We start from the raw sequence: 21,557 nt of genomic DNA, 5'->3' as shown, positions 1-21,557 counted from the left end.
GGAGAAGGGTTTACATGACCAATTACATAAAAATAATAATTCTTTCTTTAACACAATGAGCCCAAAAAAGGTCTTATACATTATGACTTAGACTTTGACTCAAGACACAAACCCTAGAGCACTCAATGGGTGCTTTTTTAGAAACAAAATAAATAAGCATGAAACCCATGCTAATAAATAATTTTTCTTTTATAAATAATTTTCTTTTTCTTTTCTTTTGACAAATATATTACATCATGACTCAAATACAATTATGAAGACCGATACTAGTTACATTTCTCAACACTCCCTCTTAACTAGGGAGGTATTCATAATTGTTCAATCAGTACAAGGTTGACCTCAATTTGAAATGTTCTTAAGAAGAGTAGAACAACATACACAATGCTTGGGATACCCTCACTGCCAAGGTATCCTCCCAACAGGGACTAAGGTGTCATCTAGGCATTTGCCACTATAGGTACCATCAGGCTACAACCCTAGTATCCATCCAATAGGATATAGATACCATCTAGGCCTCCATGCCCTGACACCAACCCTTACAGGGATCCAAGTATCACCACTAAACCAAACTTCCACACAATACCCTCCCTCTGGGATTTAGACCTCAACTAATATCTCAATATTAATCAGACCATGATGTCCTCCCAAGTACCATCATACATGCAATTTTTATGGTACTTCATCTCTTCTTCTCAACCAAATAAAAAATATCCACCAATCCGAGCATGCTCCTAAAATAAACTAACTTCTTGTTGGGAAGAGATTTCGTCAACACATCAACTACTTGTTTATTTGATGGCACGTACTGTAGCTTCACGATCCCTATCAATATCAAACTTCCAATGTATATGTTCTTGTATGCTAGCACAAAACTCTGGGGTCTTCAACTATTCTGATGCCGCTTAGGTCATCACAATGTCTAAACATATTTTCACGAAAGCTTTCTTCTTCAACTTCTCCAACAACACCAAACTCAACCTCAACACTTTCCAAAACATCCGTTTCTTGTTTACAATTTTATTAATCACGAATACAACTTACGAATGACCATCTATAACGCTTTAGCCTTTTTCCGATCTCAATTATCCTCATAGCCTTCACATCATACTATCAATTATGGAGGAGATTCATTTTTCTTCAACCAAGCTCTCTCTCAACTAGGGAGATATATACTTTACTTTATCCAAGCTTCTCCTCAACTAGGGGACATGTTCATCAACTACTTTATTTACCAGCCACACAGGCTCTTTCTTTTGCATCATCACATCATCAGAGAACTTCGACCTTCCAAAACTTCATTCCTTCATATAAAAACAAGATCATCTATCAATTATCAATGTAAAATTCAATGTCATCAGGATTCTTACAGCTCCCTCTTTCCATCTTGCTCAACATCATCATCAAGTTACCATCAAGTATGAAGTAGATAAGTATTTTCAATATCTTGAAGACTATGTACATGCAAATCTTATTAACAAGTACAACCAAGCACAAATATACAATAACTCGAAGTTAATTTTATCAATATATGGTTAGCATGTCATCATAATGGGAGCATCTAGGGTGATCAATACTTTGAATAAGAAATCGAACTTTAGATATCCAAAACCTAAACCAGTTAGGTTTACAGTCAACAAGGGTTAAAGTTATCATGCCCTAGACTTTCACAATAATTTTGCTAGGGTTTTTGTCACAAACTCTAGATACCATCAAAACTAAACCTAAATCAAGTTAAGATATCAATCATAGCGAAAGCATTTTACATCTAGGGTTTCTAGAATCTTATATCAATTTTTACTAGGGTTTTGTTGTAAACCTTAGATATAATTATCAAAGATATATAACAACTCAACCAAGTTAGGGTTTCAATCATTTCCTAGGATTAACAATTACAAGGGTTTTATTATAAACCCTAATTCATAAAACCCTAAAAATCTAGGATTTCATTATATATCCAGGACATCAACAACAAATCCTAAAAGGTTATGGTTTCATCATAACATTAACAAACCCTAAACATCAAAAGGCTAGTGTTTTATAGTGAACCCTAAAGGTTAGGGTTTTACCAAAGTAAACAAAAGATAAAGAGTATGGTAAGGGTTGATTTAATCTAGAGATTAATTACGCTAACAAATAAGAATCTTTATGACTCAAAACCCTAGACATGAGAGAGTTAGTAATACAAAGCAAATTTCAAAATGATCGTACCTTTTAATGAAGAAGATCAACTACAAATCTTGTGGCCTTAAACATACCTTGAGTTTCTCCTTTTACAAACCTTGTAGGGTTTCCTTATTGAAGGGCTCCCTTTGAATCATGACAACATCTTCATGGTCCATTTCCATATGAGTCAACTTTTATTAGAGTGTCCAAGGATCCAACTTGATTTACCAAGTCACCATTCTTAATATATACCTGCAATATTTATTGACAAGCACAACCAAAATATACAAGTACAATAGCGTGATGATTATCTAGGGTTTCCATTACCTTTTAGAGAATGAATTCCTAGGGATTTGAGTTACAAAATCTAGACATCATTCAATTTTATTCTTGCCAAGAATTGCTATATATCTTGGACTACTTACAAACCCTAAACATTATGAGATAGGGTTGGAACAAGCGAATGAGGTTTTCATATGTACTATCTAAGGTTTACAATCCCTAGAACTTGCAAACCCTAGGATCATACAAGCAACTAAACCCTAAGACACTAGATTCTTAACAAATGAACATGTTATACATTACTCAAAAATTACATACCTGTGCCTTCTATTGAATTTATTGTTCTCCTTGCAAACTGAAGACATATTGTTAGATGATTGAGACATAAAGAACAAAACAATACTTACTTGACTTTGATAAGATCCTCAAAGCTTCTTTCACAAGCTGGTGCAAGACTTCTTCCTTCCTTGAGACAAAGATGTTAAGATTGCTCTTTCTTCAATGATAGGCTATGTACCACATTCTTTCTTCATTGTCTTTTTCAAAATAGTCGAGCGAGGATACACTTTAAAGGACAATTCTACTGTTCCCTCTCAACTTCTTATAGGTCCTTGAATAGACTTCTTTTACTGCCATAGATCTTCAAGTGTGTACTGATATTTCCCTTTGTTAGACTCTCTCATAAAACAATAATAAATCCAAAAATAAATAAATAAATTAAATATTCCAAGTTAGGAATTTGTGCCTAACTCTTGGGTTGTTCCTCTAAGATAGGAGTTAGTTTAGGTAACTCCTATATTGGTGTGTGTCTGGTGAGAAATTATCTCAACCAAAGGAGAAATTATCTCAACCAAAAGTGTCTAAGATAGCACGCACTATCTTGAGAACACTGTTTCTCATCTATTTATTTGTAACACTATATTCAATTATTTTTAGTGTGTAATGAGAGAGAATACATGAGGCTTCAGCCTTTTTCCGCCAATATTGTGTGTCTGTTTTTATGTGTGCTTTATATACTTGTATGAGTTAATCTCATTTTCATCATGTGGTATCAAAGCTATATGAGCCTGTGAGGGAAATAGGAGAATAATATGACCGTGCCAGCGATTGAGTGTGGTTGCTGATTAACTATGGCATAATTTTTGAAGATTTTATCCTTTGCTCATTCCACTAGACATACCTTGTGTGGAAAGGATAGACTGAACTTAAGAACCGCTGCCTCCCATCGGCGAAGTGCCTAAAGAGGTCGATCTGCAGAGAATCTGATCATTGTGATATGATGGAATCGTATTGACTGTCGAAGAGGAACATATGTTTCGGGCGACTCTTCGCCACATCCTTGCCAAATTGGAGCTCAGGACCATAAAACCCTCCGCGGTTTAAGAAAATCAGTGTTCAGCGTTATGGGAGACCAGATTGCTTGGTGTAGAACCATTTGTAGAGGGAACGGGAGTGCTAGATCCATTTGAAGGTGGTGTTAGCAGAACTAATTGGAACAGAAATTACGTTGGGAGAAGGGAAGTTTTCAGTATGTTTCATTCACAACGTTATCCGACGGGGTTTTGCCAATGGAGCCAGTGGGCATTTGTCATCAGCAGCGAGCATCAGCAAATTCGCCAGTGGACGATCGACAGCCAAAGCAGCAGTGAGCAGCTTTCATCACAGCAAAAGCAACATTGAGTTGTTTTTCGACATCTTCAGCCAGTGGGCAATCATCATCAGCAAACACGCCAGTGGGCGTTCATCAAATTGTGTCAGTGGACACCGGATGCTGTTTTCAAGCAAAGGACAGTTGGATCCTTTTGCGGCTTGGCACATGATGGAGTTGTCAAGCGTCCCTTTGAGATGAATCAGTCATGCAGCTGACTCAGTCTCTTCATATTGCAGTTTCTTCAGCATCCAGATTTGGCGGTTTTTTCAGGCAATGTTTTTGAGGATCAACATGAGAACTTGGAAGATGGTTCTCGTTCTTATTTTTGGATTTATCATTGAGGGGGGGAATGTTAGACTCTCTCATAAAACAATAATAAATCCAAAAATAAATAAATTAATTAAATATTCCAAGTTAGGAATTTGTGCCTAACTCTTGGGTTGTTCCTCTAAGATAGGAGTTAGTTTAGGTAATTCCTATATTGGTGTGTGTTTGGTGAGAAATTATCTCAACCAAAGGAGAAATTATCTCAACCAAAAGTGTCTAAGATAGCACGCACTATCTTGAGAACATTGTCTCTCATCTATTTATTTGTAACACTATATTCAATTATTTTTAGTGTGTAATGAGAGAGAATACATGAGGCTTCAGCCTTTTTCCGCCAATATTGTGTGTCTGTTTTTATGTGTGCTTTATATACTTCTATGAGTTAATCTCATTTTCATCACCCTTTTTGATGATGATGAGATCTTCAAGATATCTGGTACTATAGGCTTGCGTCAAAAGGACTTGACATAATTCGTGTGCTGATATAAAAGATTGTTGTAGAGTTCTTACTTCTCGGATTTCTCATATGACACTTATTCTTATGCTCATAATTTTTGATCAGGTGTTGGAGTGGTAATTCACATCATATAGCAAAGACTGTTATTACACCATCTGTGCAAGGTAACTTCGAAGGTGATTGTCACATTTGGTAGTTTTCAAGTTTGTCTTATCATGGGGTTGCATCTGTCTATCCACTGCCATATAAGCCAACAGTACTATGTAGGCCGAATGCCACTACTGTGATAGCTATGTCAAGGTTAATTTCTTCATTGTGTTAGGACTATTCAAGAGGCCAAATATATCACTGTACAAGGAGCCAAATATGATACTGTGGAAGCACTTGAGCGGGCCAAAGATGTCACTGTCCAAAAGGGCTGAAATGTGTCACTGTAGTGGCTCAGAGGTAGCTCAGTCAAGGTCACAAAGGTGAGCAAATCTCACTGTTCCTCCTCGGCCTTGAATTTCATTGAAGTAGCCCAGATTTCTCATTGTGTTTCAGAAGTTAGCCAGCAGATATTGAGAGCCAAAGATCTTCAAGCTGCCTTTTATCCTTCTTCACCATAGCTCTGAAACCATGTTAGGAAATCATAAAGGCAGAAAGATTTTCTTATCTTTGATAATTACTTGTGATGTTCTTAAATTCTTATTAACTTCTGTTTGTCTTCTTTAACTTTGAGTCATCTAGCAAATAGCAAAACCATAGACATGAAGATCAAGGACACAAGATATAGGCTTTCAGTTAGCGCAAGACCCCTCTTCTAGGGAAAACCCAAAAACTTTTTCTCTTCTTTTATGAACCAAATCAAATTGAGACAACCAAGACCCTAGACCAAGACAAATGACCTCTTTCAATCCATCAAGGCAGCCTCTTCAAACTCTAGTCAATAATAACAAAAATCAAAGTCAAAGTCTCCACAATTGAGGTCTCAACCTTCCTTCTTTTGAGATCCTCCTGCAGTAGCTCGGTCCTGCAATAAACCTGGCTCACATAAATGCAGATAGAAATTCGCTTTCTTTTGCTTGGCAACTGTCACTTCATTCTTTGCTATGAATCTTCTTGAAATAGGCTCCTTACACTTCCTTTTCGCATCAGATATTTTAGATTGAGTTCCTCTTTTTAGTTGTAGATCAAATCACCTTCTTTGGATAATCTGAAAGGTCGAGTTGCACTGCTTATATAGTCGTTATAGCTTCCTTAATGGGGCCGACTTTAATCAATGAATGAATTGAATTGATTTACAATGAGCAGTGAAGCTCAATAAATAATACAACTGCATTTACAGAAAAGGCAGGTTGACTTGATGTACTTGAGGCCGACTTGATGGAGAAGGGTTTACATGATAAATTACATAAAAATAATAATTCTTTCTTTGACACAATGAGCCCAAGAAGGGTCTTATACATCATGACTTAGAGTTTGATTCAAGACACAAACCCTAGAGCACTCAATGGTGCTTTTTTAGAAACAAAATAAATAAGCATGAAACCCATGCTACTAAATAATTTTTCTTTTATAAATAATTCTTTTCTTTTCTTTTCTTTTGACAAATACATTACGTCATGACACCAAATACATTACGTCATGACACAAATACAATTATGAAGACCGATACTAGTTACATTTCTCGACACTCCTAGACCAGATCTTGCTTAGTGGATTACCTCCTTTATGGTGCTCCCATCAGCTAGGGGCACTAATAGATAGACTGATGATAACGTTGCTTCTAGCTCCAGATCAATGTGGACCAGAAGGACCATTACCCCTCGCAAGAGACCTTAGAGACATTGTTGTACCAGATTTCTTACCAGTAGGTAGATCAGATCACCTAGACAACAGTAATGACTTGTAGCAGCTAGGAAATTGCATAGTAGAGGGTCCAGATCTTCCCCTAGCTCTTCTTTAGGGCATCATACTATCTTGAGTTGTCTTCATTCGACCTCAGATGTTAGGAGAGGTGGATCCATTGGATCGTGATCCAGTCCCTAAATCCTTTGCCTTTGCACCTCTCCCTCCCGTTGCACTTGGATCTGAAGGTTTTCTCATGTTTTCGCATATAGACTTCGTGTTTCTTGTTTACTTCTTGTTCTTTATATAGGAGACATTTTAGTACTCCTGCTTTGTATTGACATCATTGTTCTCAATAGTTCCATTGGATTACTTTTATGGTCATTTGTTGGACATTAATATAATTATCTTATCTTATCTTATCTATATGATGTTTTCCTAATCATTTTTACAGGATGAATTAGCCTTGAATATTTTGTTGATTCTAACAATTGAAAGTTTCATAAATGTTTTTGGATCAGGCTGGACTTCATTTACTGTTTGTGGAAAGTTGCGTCGCTTGATTAAAGTAGAGAAGGTAAGTAACCAATGGATGATAATATGACGATGGAGGTGGGGGTTCTATTGTTTGGAGATATCTTGACCTTTAGTGTGCACACTGTAAAAATTTTCTATGTTCATCATATAAACTTTGTATGATGTTGTTTGACACCTATAATGTAAATATTTGCAGGTTGGACATGCAGGAACTCTTGACCCGATGGCAACTGGTTTATTGATTGTTTGTGTCGGTAAAGCAACTAAACAATTGCAAAGGTATAGATTTACTTACACCGTTGACAAGAGGCCATCATTTCTTCCATTCAAACCACATTAATTAGACAGTTCATGCAGGACCATTTAAGTTTTGAAAGAGCATAATTTATAGAACTTTGTTCTCTGGTGGGAATAATTCTTATGGTAAGATTCACTATTGACACGAGTTACGTCATGCAGTTGTAGATTACAAGCCATGTTTGTTCTTCTCATAAATCCTTAAACTACAGATGTATGATGCAACCATCAGAGAATAGACATTGCAGTGAGATAAAACGACATGTTCTACCTTAACTATCGAGATTCATGTTTTAATCAATAAATTATAAGATGAAATTCATGTTTAGAATCCTATAGTGGATAATTCATTGATTAGCAAACTAGAAACTACAGAAACCTCTGTTATGAGACCAACTCAAGAAAAGATAGAAAAGATAGATCAACGCCTTATAATTTAGCCTCTTCGAGGGGGCAACCTCCTTTACATTACATAAATGAACAATTCTTGGATGATACAAATGAAAAGACCTCCTTTCTATATATATGAGTCTAAGGGGTCATAACATAATTAGAGCCGACATAACAATAATAATGTAAGGGCACATTAATAACAATAGCGGGCTTCTATGTGGCACAATAGTAACAATATGGGCACTACATGGGTACATCAATATAATAAGTGGGTTGTACTAATAACAATAAGGGGTTACACTAGTAGTATAAGGGCCTAACATGCCCCTCTCCTTCAAAAAGAGTTGTCCTCAACGCTTGAGTAGTTCTTGATGCTTCTGTATAAAATTCTTGTCCTCCCATTTAGAATCTTCAGCAGGTAAGTTCTTCCACTTGATGAGATACTCTAAAATTGATTGATTTCGTAGCTGTCGGGTTCTTGTTTCTGTGACTGCTCCAGGTTCCAATATGATTTTTCCTTCCTCTTCAATTTCTGGCAATATTGTTTGAATTGGCATCTTTTGCAACTTTTGAATAAGTGGCCATACTTCTTCGTCCTTCTTCCATTCATCCCTTTCTTCGTTTATCCAATTTGGTTGGATAATAGAAATAGCACAAAACAACGCTTCCACATCCTCATCTTTGAAAAGTCTTCCCATTTGGTAAGGTTGCCATTTTTTATGTGCATGTAGTATTGCCAACATTTCCATCACATAAATAGCTTGCTTGAGATGTAGTAGTAAAAATACCCAATCACCTACATCAAAACATTTTTCACTACGATGTTGATCTACCTGTTGTTTCATTTGATTTTGCACTGAAGTGGTGTTATCTTTTAAAAGTTGGAGAACTTGTTGTTGATGCTCGATGTGATCTTTCTCTACTTGAACTTTTTTCTTCTTGATATGTCCTTCTATCTCTAGAGTTTGAGGAGTGGTAATTTCTTCCAATCCTTTACAAGATATGGTCGCATTCAATGTTGCACGAAGCGGGAGCGAAGCGGAAGCGCGGAAGCGTCATTTTCCAAAAATCTAGGAAGCGAAGCGTCCGCGGAAGCGTCTGCTATATATATATATATTTTTATATTTTTTTGCATTTATACTCAAAAAAAACATCCCAAATACCAAATTAATTGTAGAAGACATGAAAACATGCATATTTTTGCATAAATCAAGATAGATATGGCATCCATGATTCCATTGTAGTTACTAGTATGTACAACAATCATCTATATTCTAGCTATTACAAACATACATCAAATTTTTAAGCATATTATAAAACATAAAACATTTAAGCATATTATAAAACATAAAACATAGAGCATATTATGATTTATCTAGCAAGTGAGCAACTGTCAACATTTGTCATGTCCAAAATTCAAATAATAATGTTTACAAAATATGTCACTTGGTCACCGCCAAGCCAAAAAGGTTCAAAATTCAAATTCACAAGTCTACAAGTCTAATGAGTAATCTATGACAAAAAGTAGTAGATTGTGAATATATCTACTAATCTCTCCTCCTTCCACCACGAATAGAACGTGGTGGCGGGCCTCCACGTGGTGGCAATGAAGAAGATGGTGCCTGTGGAAGTCGTGGCACTGAAACTGATGAAGAAGAACCCCCTGCTGTTGGTGTTGAACCATGGAACCTAGGAACCAAGGGACCAGATGGGGGTGGGGGTGGTGGCATATCAACACGGTCATCATCATCCTAGAATCGCTCAAAAAATTCATGCAAAAAAAAAAACACTAGTTAACAAAAAAATTAAAAACATGAATTAGAGAAATGCTTTATAAGGGAAAATTGGAAAATTCATACCACAATGGACATACCTGGATAAGAGCATCCTCTAATTGCTCTAGTCGCAACACTCCATCCTCCAAATTGGGCTCCTCTGGATTCTTGTCCCAAATCAACAAGTCTTTATTAGACTTTGCATCTTCACAGTAATGGGACAACAATCGCAAGTTGTAATGAACATAAACCAAGCTCTCTGCCCGGTCTAAACTCAACCTGTTCCTTTTAACACTGTGGATGAAAGAATAAGAGCTCCAACACCTCTCTGCAGAAGAAGTGTTTACCACCTGTGATAGCACCCGCAATGCCAAACTCTGTAGAAGTGGAGTACCCCCTCCATGCATGTTCCACCACTCAAGAGCAGAAAAAGTCTCTCAATCTTTAATTGCATGCATGCTCCCAAATGGACCAGTGTTGAGCATATAGTTGCTCACCTGTCTCCGTACCAATGCAGCGTCCTCCTCATCAGGGATTAATTTACTCAATGCAGCCATATATTTTTGGTGAACCTCTTGATCTTGGTGTGGTTTTCTCCTGCTTCCCCCCCCAGGTGCTGGTGTTGAAAGCCATGATGGATGATAGTATTTAGGTGTCAAAACATATGCTAATGCATGCAATGGAATATTTAGCATTTCCCATCAGTTTTGCACCTCTACACGAATATAATTGTACAAGGTGGTATCTCTAGGCTCAACAATGTCTTTAATCTGCCCCAACATGCTATCCATTTGCTCATACACCTCCCCAATTACTGGTCGATCTGAATCTGCAAACTTGATCATGTAATAAATTGGTTTGGTGAATTGCAAAACATATTTAACCTGTGACCAAAAGTAACTGTCAAGAACAGTGTCCTTGACTGCATTAGCACCATCTGTGTCAGTGTTAATTTCATCCCATGTTTCAGCACACACCAGATTAGTTAAAGCTTGTCTCACCTTCACTAGCCGCCTAAAGGTGAGGTAATAACTAGCAAATCTTGTCTTTGCAATTTTAAGCAATTGCAACTTGGAGTAAGTGCCATAGAAGTAGTTTACCCTTGTATGCCCTGTGATGAATTTAATGAGCTACTTCCCTTTCCTGTAAACCTCAGCAATCCACCCACATTCTTTGTGTTTCACAATATCATGCATCAAAAGGTTCAATGTGTGAATCAGGCACCCAGACCAAAAGATGTGTGGATGAGTACGCTCAATAATTTTTCCTGCTGCCTTACAATTTGCTGCATTATCTGTGATCACTTGAACCACATTATTCGGACCAACATCTTTGATTGATTTCAATAGGAGATCTGCAATGTTTTGTGCAGATGCAGTGATGGAGGAGGAGTCATGACATGCAATAAATACTGCACCACTAGAAGAAACACCAAGAACATTTATCAAATGTTGGTTTCTAATATTTGTCCACCCATCTGATACAATGGATACCCTAGAATCTACCCACTCATTTGTAAAACGTGTCAAAGCTCTTTGAAACTTAGCTTTTTCTCTTTCTAATAACACTGTTCTAGCTTTCTCATAGTTGGGGGCCTTGTATCCTTTTGGGGCTTCATTGATGGCCTTTACCATTTCATGCCAATAGGGAGAGCGAAGCACATTGAATGGTACACCGCAAGCACAAAGAAAACGGACTATCTTTCCATCCACATCATCCCTCCCAGCAACATTAAGGAAATCCCCTATTGTTCTTCTACCTCCAGAGCTTGCAGAAGTACCATGAGGAGATGAGCAACTACCAAATTTAGAGGTTGCACTTGATTCAGAATGAGTTTTTTGTTTCTTGTTTTTTTGTTGTGCAGCCATCTCTATTTGGATGTATTTTCTTCTTTCTTCAGTTGAAATGTTTGGGCAAATTTGTACCCCCACAGAACCCTTTTTTTCATCACTGTCCAGCACCCCACAAAGATGCCTCCTCAGACGGGTATATGAACCACAATATGGTTTTCCTCCATGACAACCATGAGGGCACACAAATTTGTAAGATCCACCACCCTTTCCCCCATCAAGTTTGGTCACATAGTTCCACAAGGGTGTTGATGTAGCTTTCCCATCTTGTGTTTTAGTGTCCCCTTCAAGTTCATCCCCTTCCTCCTCAAACCCTTCCTCCTCATCATACATTGGGTCACTACTATTAGGACCATCACCAATGTCCTCTTCTGTTTCTTCCCTTCTATTCCTCACCCTTGCCATCATTAAAACCAAGAGTGGAATGATACATAGAAGCCAAAAGAACACCATCTTGGAATATGGATATAGGTGGTGGACAACGGCAACCTGTAAATAAAGGAGCAAGTAGAAACAATGGGAAAGAGTAGGAGAGGGAGGAGAAAAATACAATTTTTTTTTCAAAAAAACAAGGGAGTTTGGGGTTTGAACTTACCTCTTTAGCTCTTGTAGATGAAGTCCTCCAAGCTCTTGCTCCAAGCTCCTCCTCCTTCTCCTAGCTCCTCCTTCTTCACTCCTCCAAGCTCTTCTCTCTTCTCCTCTCCTTTCCTCTCTTCTCTTCTCCTCTCCTCTCTTCTCTTCTCCAACTCTCATAAACTCAAAGTGAGAAAATGAGGAATGAATGGGGGCTTTATTCTTTTCATTCCTCACCTTAACCTCACCCTAACCTCACCCTAACCCACCCCCTTAAGGTTGAGTGAACTTAACTTTAAAATTTTTTTTCGTTTTTCTCCCTTGGGCGCGCCCCTTTCCGCCGAAGCATACGGAAGCGTGCGTGAAGTGCACGCTTCTTGCTCCGAAGCGCCACGCTTCGGCGGCCCGAAGCACCGTACGAAGCGCGCTTCGGAGCCGGCGCTTCGGAAATTCCAGGAAGCGCAAAAAAATTTGCGAATCGCGCTTCCGAATTTCCGAAGCGCGCTTCGAAGGGCGCTTCCGTACGGGGCGCGCTTCGGAGCTTCGGAGCGGGGGGGGGGGGGGGGCGCTTTGTGCAACACTGGTCGCATTCATTTCTTGATGCTCTATGTGATCTTTCACTTCTTGAACATTTTTCTTCTTGATATGTCCTTCTATCTTGATAGTTTGAGGAGTGGTAATTTCGACCAATGAATTACAAGATATGGTTGGATTCATTTCTTCTTTCTCGATGTGATCTTTCACTTCTTGCACCTTTTTCTTCTTGATATGTCCTTCTATCTTGAGAGCTTGAGGAGTGGTAATTCTTGCCAATGCTTTACAAGATATGGTCTGATTCATTTCTTCTTTCTCTGGGGTGAGATCCTAGCATATATCCTCTTCTTTTGATGTCTCTTGATCCTTTTCTTCCTCCTCTTCATATTCTATGTAAAATAATTTCTTCTCAGCACACTTATGACTTTTAGTGCATTTGCTATCACAATTGTAACAAAGCCTTTTTTCTCTTTTTTCTTCCAATTGTTGTGGTGTAACCTTTGTAGGTTGTGGAAGGCTGGGAGAAACAACACTTCCATCTTTATAGTTGTGAGGGTATGCTTCCTGGTTTCCATAATTTTTCTTTCCACTATGTCAAAAATCCCTTTTACTCTTTCCAATTGTTGTGGTGTTGCTCTAAAGAAGGTGTTGCTCTTTGTATCCTCATAATGTGCTATCATTTTCTCCGTGAAAATTGACCACGTAACAAGTTGTTTACGAGAACAAAGCCCTTCATACCATAAAATTGATCTGGTTCTAAATATGAAGATGCAATACATACCTTTTGTAACATTGGTATACCATGTAGATCAAAATATTGCTCCATCTGAAGTATCCAATTTACCGGATCCTTGCCATCAAACTTCCTCATCTTTCTTTTTCTTGATTTTAGGAGCTCGATCTTGAAACGACTGTAACTTTGTACTTTCAGATCTTTAAGTTTTGAAATTGTGACTTGTAGTAGCCCTCTGTGTCCTCTTTCCAGAGCGACCAGTTTGATCCAAATTGGTTTCTCTAAGAAAGAGTTATGCACAATCTCCCAAGATGACCTGATTATAGACCTTTCCAGAAGAGCAAACTTGTATGACGAGCCACGAGTCACTGTTTCTACCTTTGGATCTGAAAAATATATAAAAGAAACTAAACCCTGTCCTCTTTTTGTACCTTCTTACGAAATTTCAATCCAATGCTCAGAGAGAAAGTTATGACAATTTTCCTCAGGTCACCTGTTTGGAATGTAATTCAGGAGTCTGCAAAAAGACCAACTTCCTCAGATCATATCTCCGCAAATATAGCGCAAAAAGATATGAAATTCGGACTCAAGATTCATCACGATTTCTTCTCAAATGGGTTTTTTTTTAGCTTCTGAAACATCGCAGAAAAAAAGTTATAGTGAAAATACCACGATGACCTGTTTGGAGCAGGGAAACCCTAGAATCCAAAGCTCTGATTCCAAATGTTATGAAATGAGCTCAAGAAAAGATAGAAAAGATAGATCAACGCCTTATAATTTAGCTTCTTCGAGGGGGCAACCTCCTTTACATTACATAAATGAACAATTCTTGGATGATACAAATGAAAAGACCTCCTTTCTATATATATGAGTCTAAGGGGTCATAACATAATTAGAGCCGACATAACAATAATAATGTAAGGGCACAATAATAACAATAGTGGGCTTCTATGTGGCACAATAGTAACAATATGGGCACTACATGGGTACATCAATATAATAAGTGAGTTGTACTAATAACAATAAGGGGTTACACTAGTAGTATAAGGGCCTAACAACCTCATTCAACTATCACTGGGGCAAAAGATCACAAGTGCTATAAAAATCTGAATAGATGATCCTTAGCTTTGCTTCAATTGATAAGTATCTCCACCCAAATAATGGGAAATACTTAACCGACAAGATGCTAATAAGATAAACTTGAATTTGGTGATAATAAGGTAAGCATCAATTTTCAATTTCAAAAGATTATGATAGATATTACAGACTAGGCAAGGTGAGGAAAAATGTACTTAAAACTAATGAAACCAATGCAAATCAGAGAGTGCATATAATTTAGCCTATCCGTCCATCCATCTATCTAATATTAGGGCCGTTAACTCTACTATGTAGGTCTATCAAGCCTTCATTTTATCTTCTGAGGGAAATAGGTGGAGACCACCACTACTTAAATATATTTAGCGGTCCATTTTCCCAGCCCCACCTTTAGTTTGAAGCTTGCTTCCCAGCCTCCTTTATGATTCCTCAGTGGTTCTTGAGTGATGGTGCTTCTAGCTTCATTTCTGAGATATCCTATAGTAAATGAAGTTTTTTTACTTGTTAATTAATCCAATAGTCCTTTATTGTTCTCAGATCTTGAGACATAGTTTAGGTCTCGTTACCACAAAATTTAGCAGCCTTGGAGAGGGAAACCCTACAAGACAAGAGCTAGACAAAAGGCTAACAATGGGGTAGAGGACATGTTACCGCTCAAACTAGCAGGGGGTCCTAGAGGGGCACTTGCTAGGTCAAGAGCAACAATGAAGCTAAAGCCCACTATCACCACAGTGAAAGCTTCCTACTCTTTACGGAATTTCACCGATGGGAGGAGACCTGATATAGAGAGAATGACTTATGAAGTGGATGTGTAGTGATCTCGATGACCCGTTCCTAGGGGAGACTAAAGAATGAGACTTGCTTGCCTTTTAAGCAATGTGCAAAGTTCTATAGGATGGGGGAATAAGGATTTGAGGGCTTGGCTTAGGGAATGGGACTAGCAATGGAGCTTCCTAAACACTAAAATCCTTGTGGAACTTGGTTTCCCAAGTGGCTTTTGAAGAGTTGACTTTGACAAGATATGGGACCACATAGGACCAAGTGGACCTAGGTTAGGTCAAGGGGAGGGAGTTTAGCAACCAATGATGATTTTGACCTAAACCAGGAAAAGAAGGGGATCGAAGAAAGAATCTTTACTTAAAGGTGCAAAATGATCCCAATGAGGAACTAGCCTAGGGAAACAACCAATCTCGAGGCTAGGGCTTAGGATATCTCACAACCCCACCTTCGGAATTCCCTCAAATTTGGAGGAGGCCTAGGAGACACACCAATGCGATAGAGGCCAAGAGATCGAAGTTTTTCTATAGGTTGTTTGTTGGGAAAATGATGCCCTAAGAGCCCTAATGTGGCTAGACCTAGAATAAAGAATTAGAGGTGAAGAAAAATGATTCTTTTAAGTGATCACCTTATGGTAAACCAGGGCCTAATCCTTTGGGGAGATTGGAGTCAAGAAAAATATGAAAATGGACTTCGTTTCTAGGTCAAGGAGGCTTCAAGGATAACTTCGCTTGTCATTAGGGCAAAGGGGAGTGACCTTAAAAGCTTTTACACTTTGTTTTGCAAGGTGAGATGGCTTGTCAAGGTAAATTCAATCATAGAGTTATCCCTAGGGGAATTCGTTCAACATACATGGCCCATAGATAGAGAGATGCTACATAGAAACATAATTCCACAATTTCACAGTAAATGCATGCAACAATTAGCCCTAATATAGCGAAAATCTCATCATTAATGCATGTGACAAAGTAAAAGAAGAAATAAAATTAAATTTGTACTTACGTGTAAGATAATATATCTAACCATCAATAGACTTGCCAATTAAGAAGCTCTAAGATAACAAACGATAATCCAAACATCAAAATTCATCCATGCTCCAAAATTTTATCCACCAAGAAGGAATAGCAGAAATATCTAGAGAGATACGAGTCCAAACCAAGTGATGATGACAAATGAACTCATCATTTGTATTTATACACTCCTAATGAGTTCGATTTAGCTACTTGGGCCTACATTAGACCCTAAAATAAAAATAATGTGCAGATAACTAACTTTTGGTGATATGCCCACCAAATTAGCTCATAAACAAAATAACAAACCTCTCAAGAGGTTGAATGATCAATAATACATGTCGTTGGGCCTTTTAAGAAGCTTGATGAAGTCCATAAGTGCTATAATGATGAATAGGACTCCCAAAAATAATGGACAAGGGGTTGGCGCCTTGTTCTCCACATAATAAACTTGGGGTGCTCCCAATGGATGTGAGGGCACACAAGTGACCTCATGGGTGTCCAAGTAAGTCAAAGATGCCTGTAGACCATCTGTAAGCGCTCAAATGATGGTGTAAGTGATGCCACATTAGCATATAAGTCCTGGGCATTTGTTAAGTGCATAGTACAACTGTGGGGCCGACTGGGCAAAGGTGAAGCAGCTGCATCTTCCTCGTCCAATAGGTGAATCTCAAGCAATCTCTGAACATCCCTGCGGATACATGGAATGTTGTCTATTGTTGTGGAGGCCCATGGCTCTCAACACACACCTTACATGTGCCAATGTAGTTGTTTGGAGGGTTAGGACCCCGTATAGGGAGACCAAACCCAAAATGGAGACCATCTGCAATCTTGCATAAGATCCAATGCGTCCCCTAGCATGATCTCTCGAAGAAGTGGAGGAAGCTACTCGAATGGGAGGTCACGAGAACTCCAACAATCTCTCGGTTACCTAGACCTATTACCTACACATATAATAGATGAAAAACACGGGGCAACATACTTTTGCGGCGTCTCATGATCGCACATGCTTGGATTAGACCCATAAAATTGAATCATAGAAATAAACTTTCAAATGCAGTTTTAAAATCTAAATGCAACTAATCTATCATGAGAAATATCATATGACATTAGTTCTAATGCAAAATCAACATGTAATGCATCCTACTCTACCATGCATGTTGTACAATGTCAAGTCTCAAGGAAAGGGGTGATACGACTTAACTTGACGAGCTTGGGCCAAAGTTCGTCGTTGAGTCTAGCAATGTAATAATAGTCCTCCCCAACTTTTCCATGCATCTCGACAGGCATTGGGTCTTTATCAACCAAGACCAAGTCCCTGACCTTATATTTCTTTTTAGGCTTCCACTTTTTACTCGTCTTGAGAATGCAGACTTCTTGAGATGGGAGAATAGGAGAAGGCTTCTCGATTTCATGTGTTTCATCTTGATCACATGGGAAAGGTAGGTAGGCTCTATAGAGGACAAAAGGGGTACCATTGGTTTGTGGGATAGTGGCATATGACAAGTCCATTTGGAGATGGCCTCCAACAGTGGCTTCCCACTTCCTAGATAAGAGCATCCCCCATACATCAGGGACATCTATGACCACAACGTCCATGAGAAGAGATATATCAGGGTTCCGAGCTAAAGAGACTTTTAGGTCTTTTATGAGACCTTCCACTTCTATGGGCTTAGAGTTAAAGCCACATACCTTTTTGTATGGGCGAATGATGTTGAGACCCAATTGCTTCATAAATTTTAAAGGCATGATGTTTGCAGAAGCCCCTAAGTCTAACATACAATTGTTTAAGCAGAGGTCATCGATAGCCAAAGTGAGCATAAATGATTCATACCCAGGGTTTCGATCAAGAATATGAATGTTTTGTAAGTCTTTGGGCAATTCTTCTTCCTGAATACCTAGGGACTTCTTGATTTGTTGTTGTTTCTCAAGAAGTTTTGCAGTTTCTTTCAAAGGAACAAGTATGGTTATTTTCCCTTTGGCAGCCCGTACGTCAATGTCAAGACTAGTCTCTTTTCCCTTCTCTCTCTTCTTGATGTTTTCTCTCCTTGGAGGATCCTTTTTTGAATTGGCTTTGGTTGGGGAATCCTTTTTGGGAGGAATTTCAGGGAGAGACTCCTTGGGAGGGGCTTGCTTGGGCAATGAGTCTTCTTTAGATGGTTCCTTAGAGGTTGTAGGGTCTTTGTTATTTTCCTTTCGTGAATAGTGGACCCCTTTGAACCTTCCCTTGCCATTAGTGTTAAGAATGGATTTTTCCTTTTTTTCCTTCAGGTTGACCTCTCTAATGGGAGGGTCCGTGTATGAGCCTCCCAGCAAAATGTTGAAAATGTCAGATTCCACAAGGTTAGCTTGCTCATCTATTTCTTCATCGTCACTTTCCTCCTCTTCACTTTCCTCATCCTCAGAAGACGAGTCTTGCTCAACTGCGTTAGTTGGAGCCAAAGTGTTTGGGATTTGGGATGAGCTTGGCCTATATTCTTCATTTTGCTTTTTGGGAAAGGGTTTTCCTTTTGGAATATAACTAGATTTTTGGGCCCTTTCCAAGGCAATGATTTTATTCATGATAACCCTGTCACGTGAGTTGACTTCTTCACTAAACTTCTCCATTTTCTTGAGGATGGCCAGGAACGTTTCTTCATGTTGATCTTTAGATTTCTCCTTCTTGACCTTGAATTTAGTTCTAGGGTGGTCAGTGACATCCACTTTCGAGATTCATAAGTTTTCCTCAACTTCCATTGCTATCTCTTTGGCTTTAGTGAACGTGGAATATTTCTTGCCCTTGAATGCATAGGTCAAGTGGCCACCCACATCTTTTATGAATTTGTCGAGGATGTTAACTTCAGAGGGTTTCAAATGATCGGGGATATCCTTGGCTACCCTATCAAATTTTTGAATGAATTCCCGTATGTCTTTTCTTCCCTTATTTGATAGAAGTTTTCAATGTTAAAGGTTCCTTGGGCATTACATGAACATCTCTTCATGGATAGGTTCTCAAAGTCATCAGAGTCTTCTATGCATGCTGTGGGAAGACTAAGGTACCATTCTCTTGCTTGTCCTTCAAGCGATAGAGCAAAAAGTGTCATGAGCCTATCTTCATCGAAGATCATCCTAGGGGACATCTGCCAGTAGAATTCTTCAACAAAGTCACAGGCAGTCTAAGTAGCATCCCCTTTGAACTTGGGTAACCATCGGTTATACTTTTTAGCTAATGGTTTGGGATCATCACTCAATTTCAAAGCGACAAAGACACTAACCAAGTGTCTTTCACTTTTGGTCATCTTGGGTTGGTCTTGTTTTGGGTCAGTGTTAGAACTAGGTGCCATCTTTGGGGGAAGGGTCACTAATCTTTTGAAATTCCGGGGGGAGCAGTTCCAACAGGTGATGGGGCTCTTTCCTTCTTCTTCTTTGTAGCAGCCCTAGTTTTGGGAGGAATGTTATCGCTTTCAAGTAAACTAGGGGTTTTAAGAATGAGTGGAGTTGCTAGAGGAATACTTGAATTGTCATCAATGAATCAATTCCTCAATGATTCACTTGGGAGGTAGACCTGCTTCCTCCTCGACAATGGCGCCAAAATGTTACAACTTAGACTAGCAGGGGGTCCGAGAGGGGCACTTGCTAGGTCAAGAGCAACAATGAAGCTAAAGCTCACTGTCACCACAACTAAAGCTTCCTACTCTTTACAGACTTTCACCAATGGGAGGAGACCTGATATATAGAGAATCACTTATGAAGAATAGATCAACTAAGATGGATGTGTAGTGATCTCAATGACCCTTTCCTAGGAGAGACTCAAGAATGGGACTTTCTTGCCTTTTAAGCAATGTGTAAAGTTCTCTAGGATGGGGGAATAAGAATTTGATGGCTTGGCTTGGGAATGGGACTTGCAAAGGAGGTTCCTAAACCCTAAAATCCTTATGGAACTTGGTTTCCCAAGTGGCTTTTGAAGAGTTAATTTTGATAAGATATGGGACCACACGTGACCAAGTGGACCTAGGTCAGGTCAAGGGGAGGGAGTTTAGCAACCAGTGATGATTTTGACCTAAACTAGGAAAAGAAGGGCATCAAAGAAAGAATATTTACTTCAAGGTGCAAAATGATCCCAATGAGGAGCTAGCCTAGAGAAACTTATGGCAAAAACCAACCTCGAGGCTAGGGCTTAGGTTATCTCACAACCCCACTGTTGGAATTCCCTCAAATTTGGAGGAGGCCTAGGAGAGACTGTTAAAAGTTCTAACACGAAATTCTATTGCAGTTATCACATAATTACATAGAGAAAATAACAGTGATATACAAGCACAAGAATCAATCACATCAACACAATTGTTTTTGGACAATTGTCCCCGGAAAAACCCAATGTGGGAAAACTGGTGCAGTAGATGAGGGTTTATTTATTAATCTTCGGCGATAATCGCTTTACAAGGAATGATTCTATAGAAAAACTGAGACAATTATGAGAGAAACACCTGACACAAAGTTTCTCCTCCTCCTGGAGAAGTTTTGACACCCTGGAGACCCTTCTCCCACTTCTGTGTCACTCTACGTCAACCTGCTGAGGACTGCGTCTCTAATGGTGTTGTCTCCATGCTCTTCCCTTTGCGCTGTCTCTCAAATGCCCTGCGTCACCTCCTCCTCATTTTCTGACTGCTGTTGATGCTCTCCTCTTCTTTCACCTTGCAACTCTCCCTCGGAAATTGAATCCTCCTTCTTGAGAATCGATTTCCCTCGGGTTACTGAGTATTTGCTCGGTGTGTCTCCAAATGACTTTCAAGTCTTCTCTTATACTTTTCCTGTTGATGAATCAACGACCGAGATTAAGTCCCTAATCAACGACTAAGATTAAAACAGACTTGATTCTCGTCTCATAGAAGCTTCTCACCCATATCTTTATTAATACCCATTAATATTTTTATTTTCCTAAGTTTAGATTAGGAACCCCTTAAAAATATTATTTATTTTAATAACTCCTCATCCGGGTGGAATTTCTCCAAACGATTTCTGGGTCTTGGAGATCTCATGTGTTCTAGCCCCTCCACAAAATTTCGGAGCTAGAGCACATCTTATGCTACCCAAAATCAACACTCCCTCTTAACGAGGAATGTGCTCTAGCAATACTTACCAACATAAGCATCACACTGATCCACGACATCGGTCCTCTACACTGTTGATGCTTGGCCTACTGCCCCTCATCCACTGTGCTGCTGCATCCTGTACTGCTGCCCATGACACTGTAACTGTCACTGCTACATCTGTACTGCAGCTCCCTCTGAATATGC

At 39.0% G+C, this 21,557-nt stretch overlaps 2 protein-coding genes across 2 annotated transcripts in view; one reads left to right on the top strand and one right to left on the bottom strand.

Annotated features, from left to right (window-relative positions):
- The window catches only part of LOC149233862 (Pseudouridine synthase family protein), a 336,954-nt gene that overhangs the window by 26,120 nt on the left and 289,277 nt on the right, over positions 1 to 21,557 (top strand). The window contains exons 2-3 of the mRNA XM_089379870.1: positions 7,232 to 7,287; positions 7,444 to 7,526. Coding sequence (XP_089235996.1) covers positions 7,232 to 7,287; positions 7,444 to 7,526 — 139 coding nt within the window. The remainder of the gene's footprint in view (positions 1 to 7,231; positions 7,288 to 7,443; positions 7,527 to 21,557) is intronic.
- On the bottom strand, positions 9,302 to 10,831 carry LOC149233864 (uncharacterized). The gene is made up of 2 exons (XM_089376831.1): positions 9,811 to 10,831; positions 9,302 to 9,688 (listed from the first exon to the last, which is right to left on the bottom strand). The coding sequence occupies exons 1-2, from the start codon at positions 10,117 to 10,119 to the stop codon at positions 9,485 to 9,487; spliced, it is 513 nt and encodes a 170-aa protein (XP_089232957.1). The 5' UTR covers positions 10,120 to 10,831; the 3' UTR covers positions 9,302 to 9,484.

Source organism: Pinus tabuliformis, chromosome J, assembly GCF_031772625.1.
Source record: "Pinus tabuliformis cultivar Carrire ecotype Pingquan chromosome J, CPIR1, whole genome shotgun sequence".
NCBI lineage: Eukaryota > Viridiplantae > Streptophyta > Pinopsida > Pinales > Pinaceae > Pinus > Pinus tabuliformis.
This window is presented reverse-complemented; position numbering and strand designations above follow the sequence as displayed.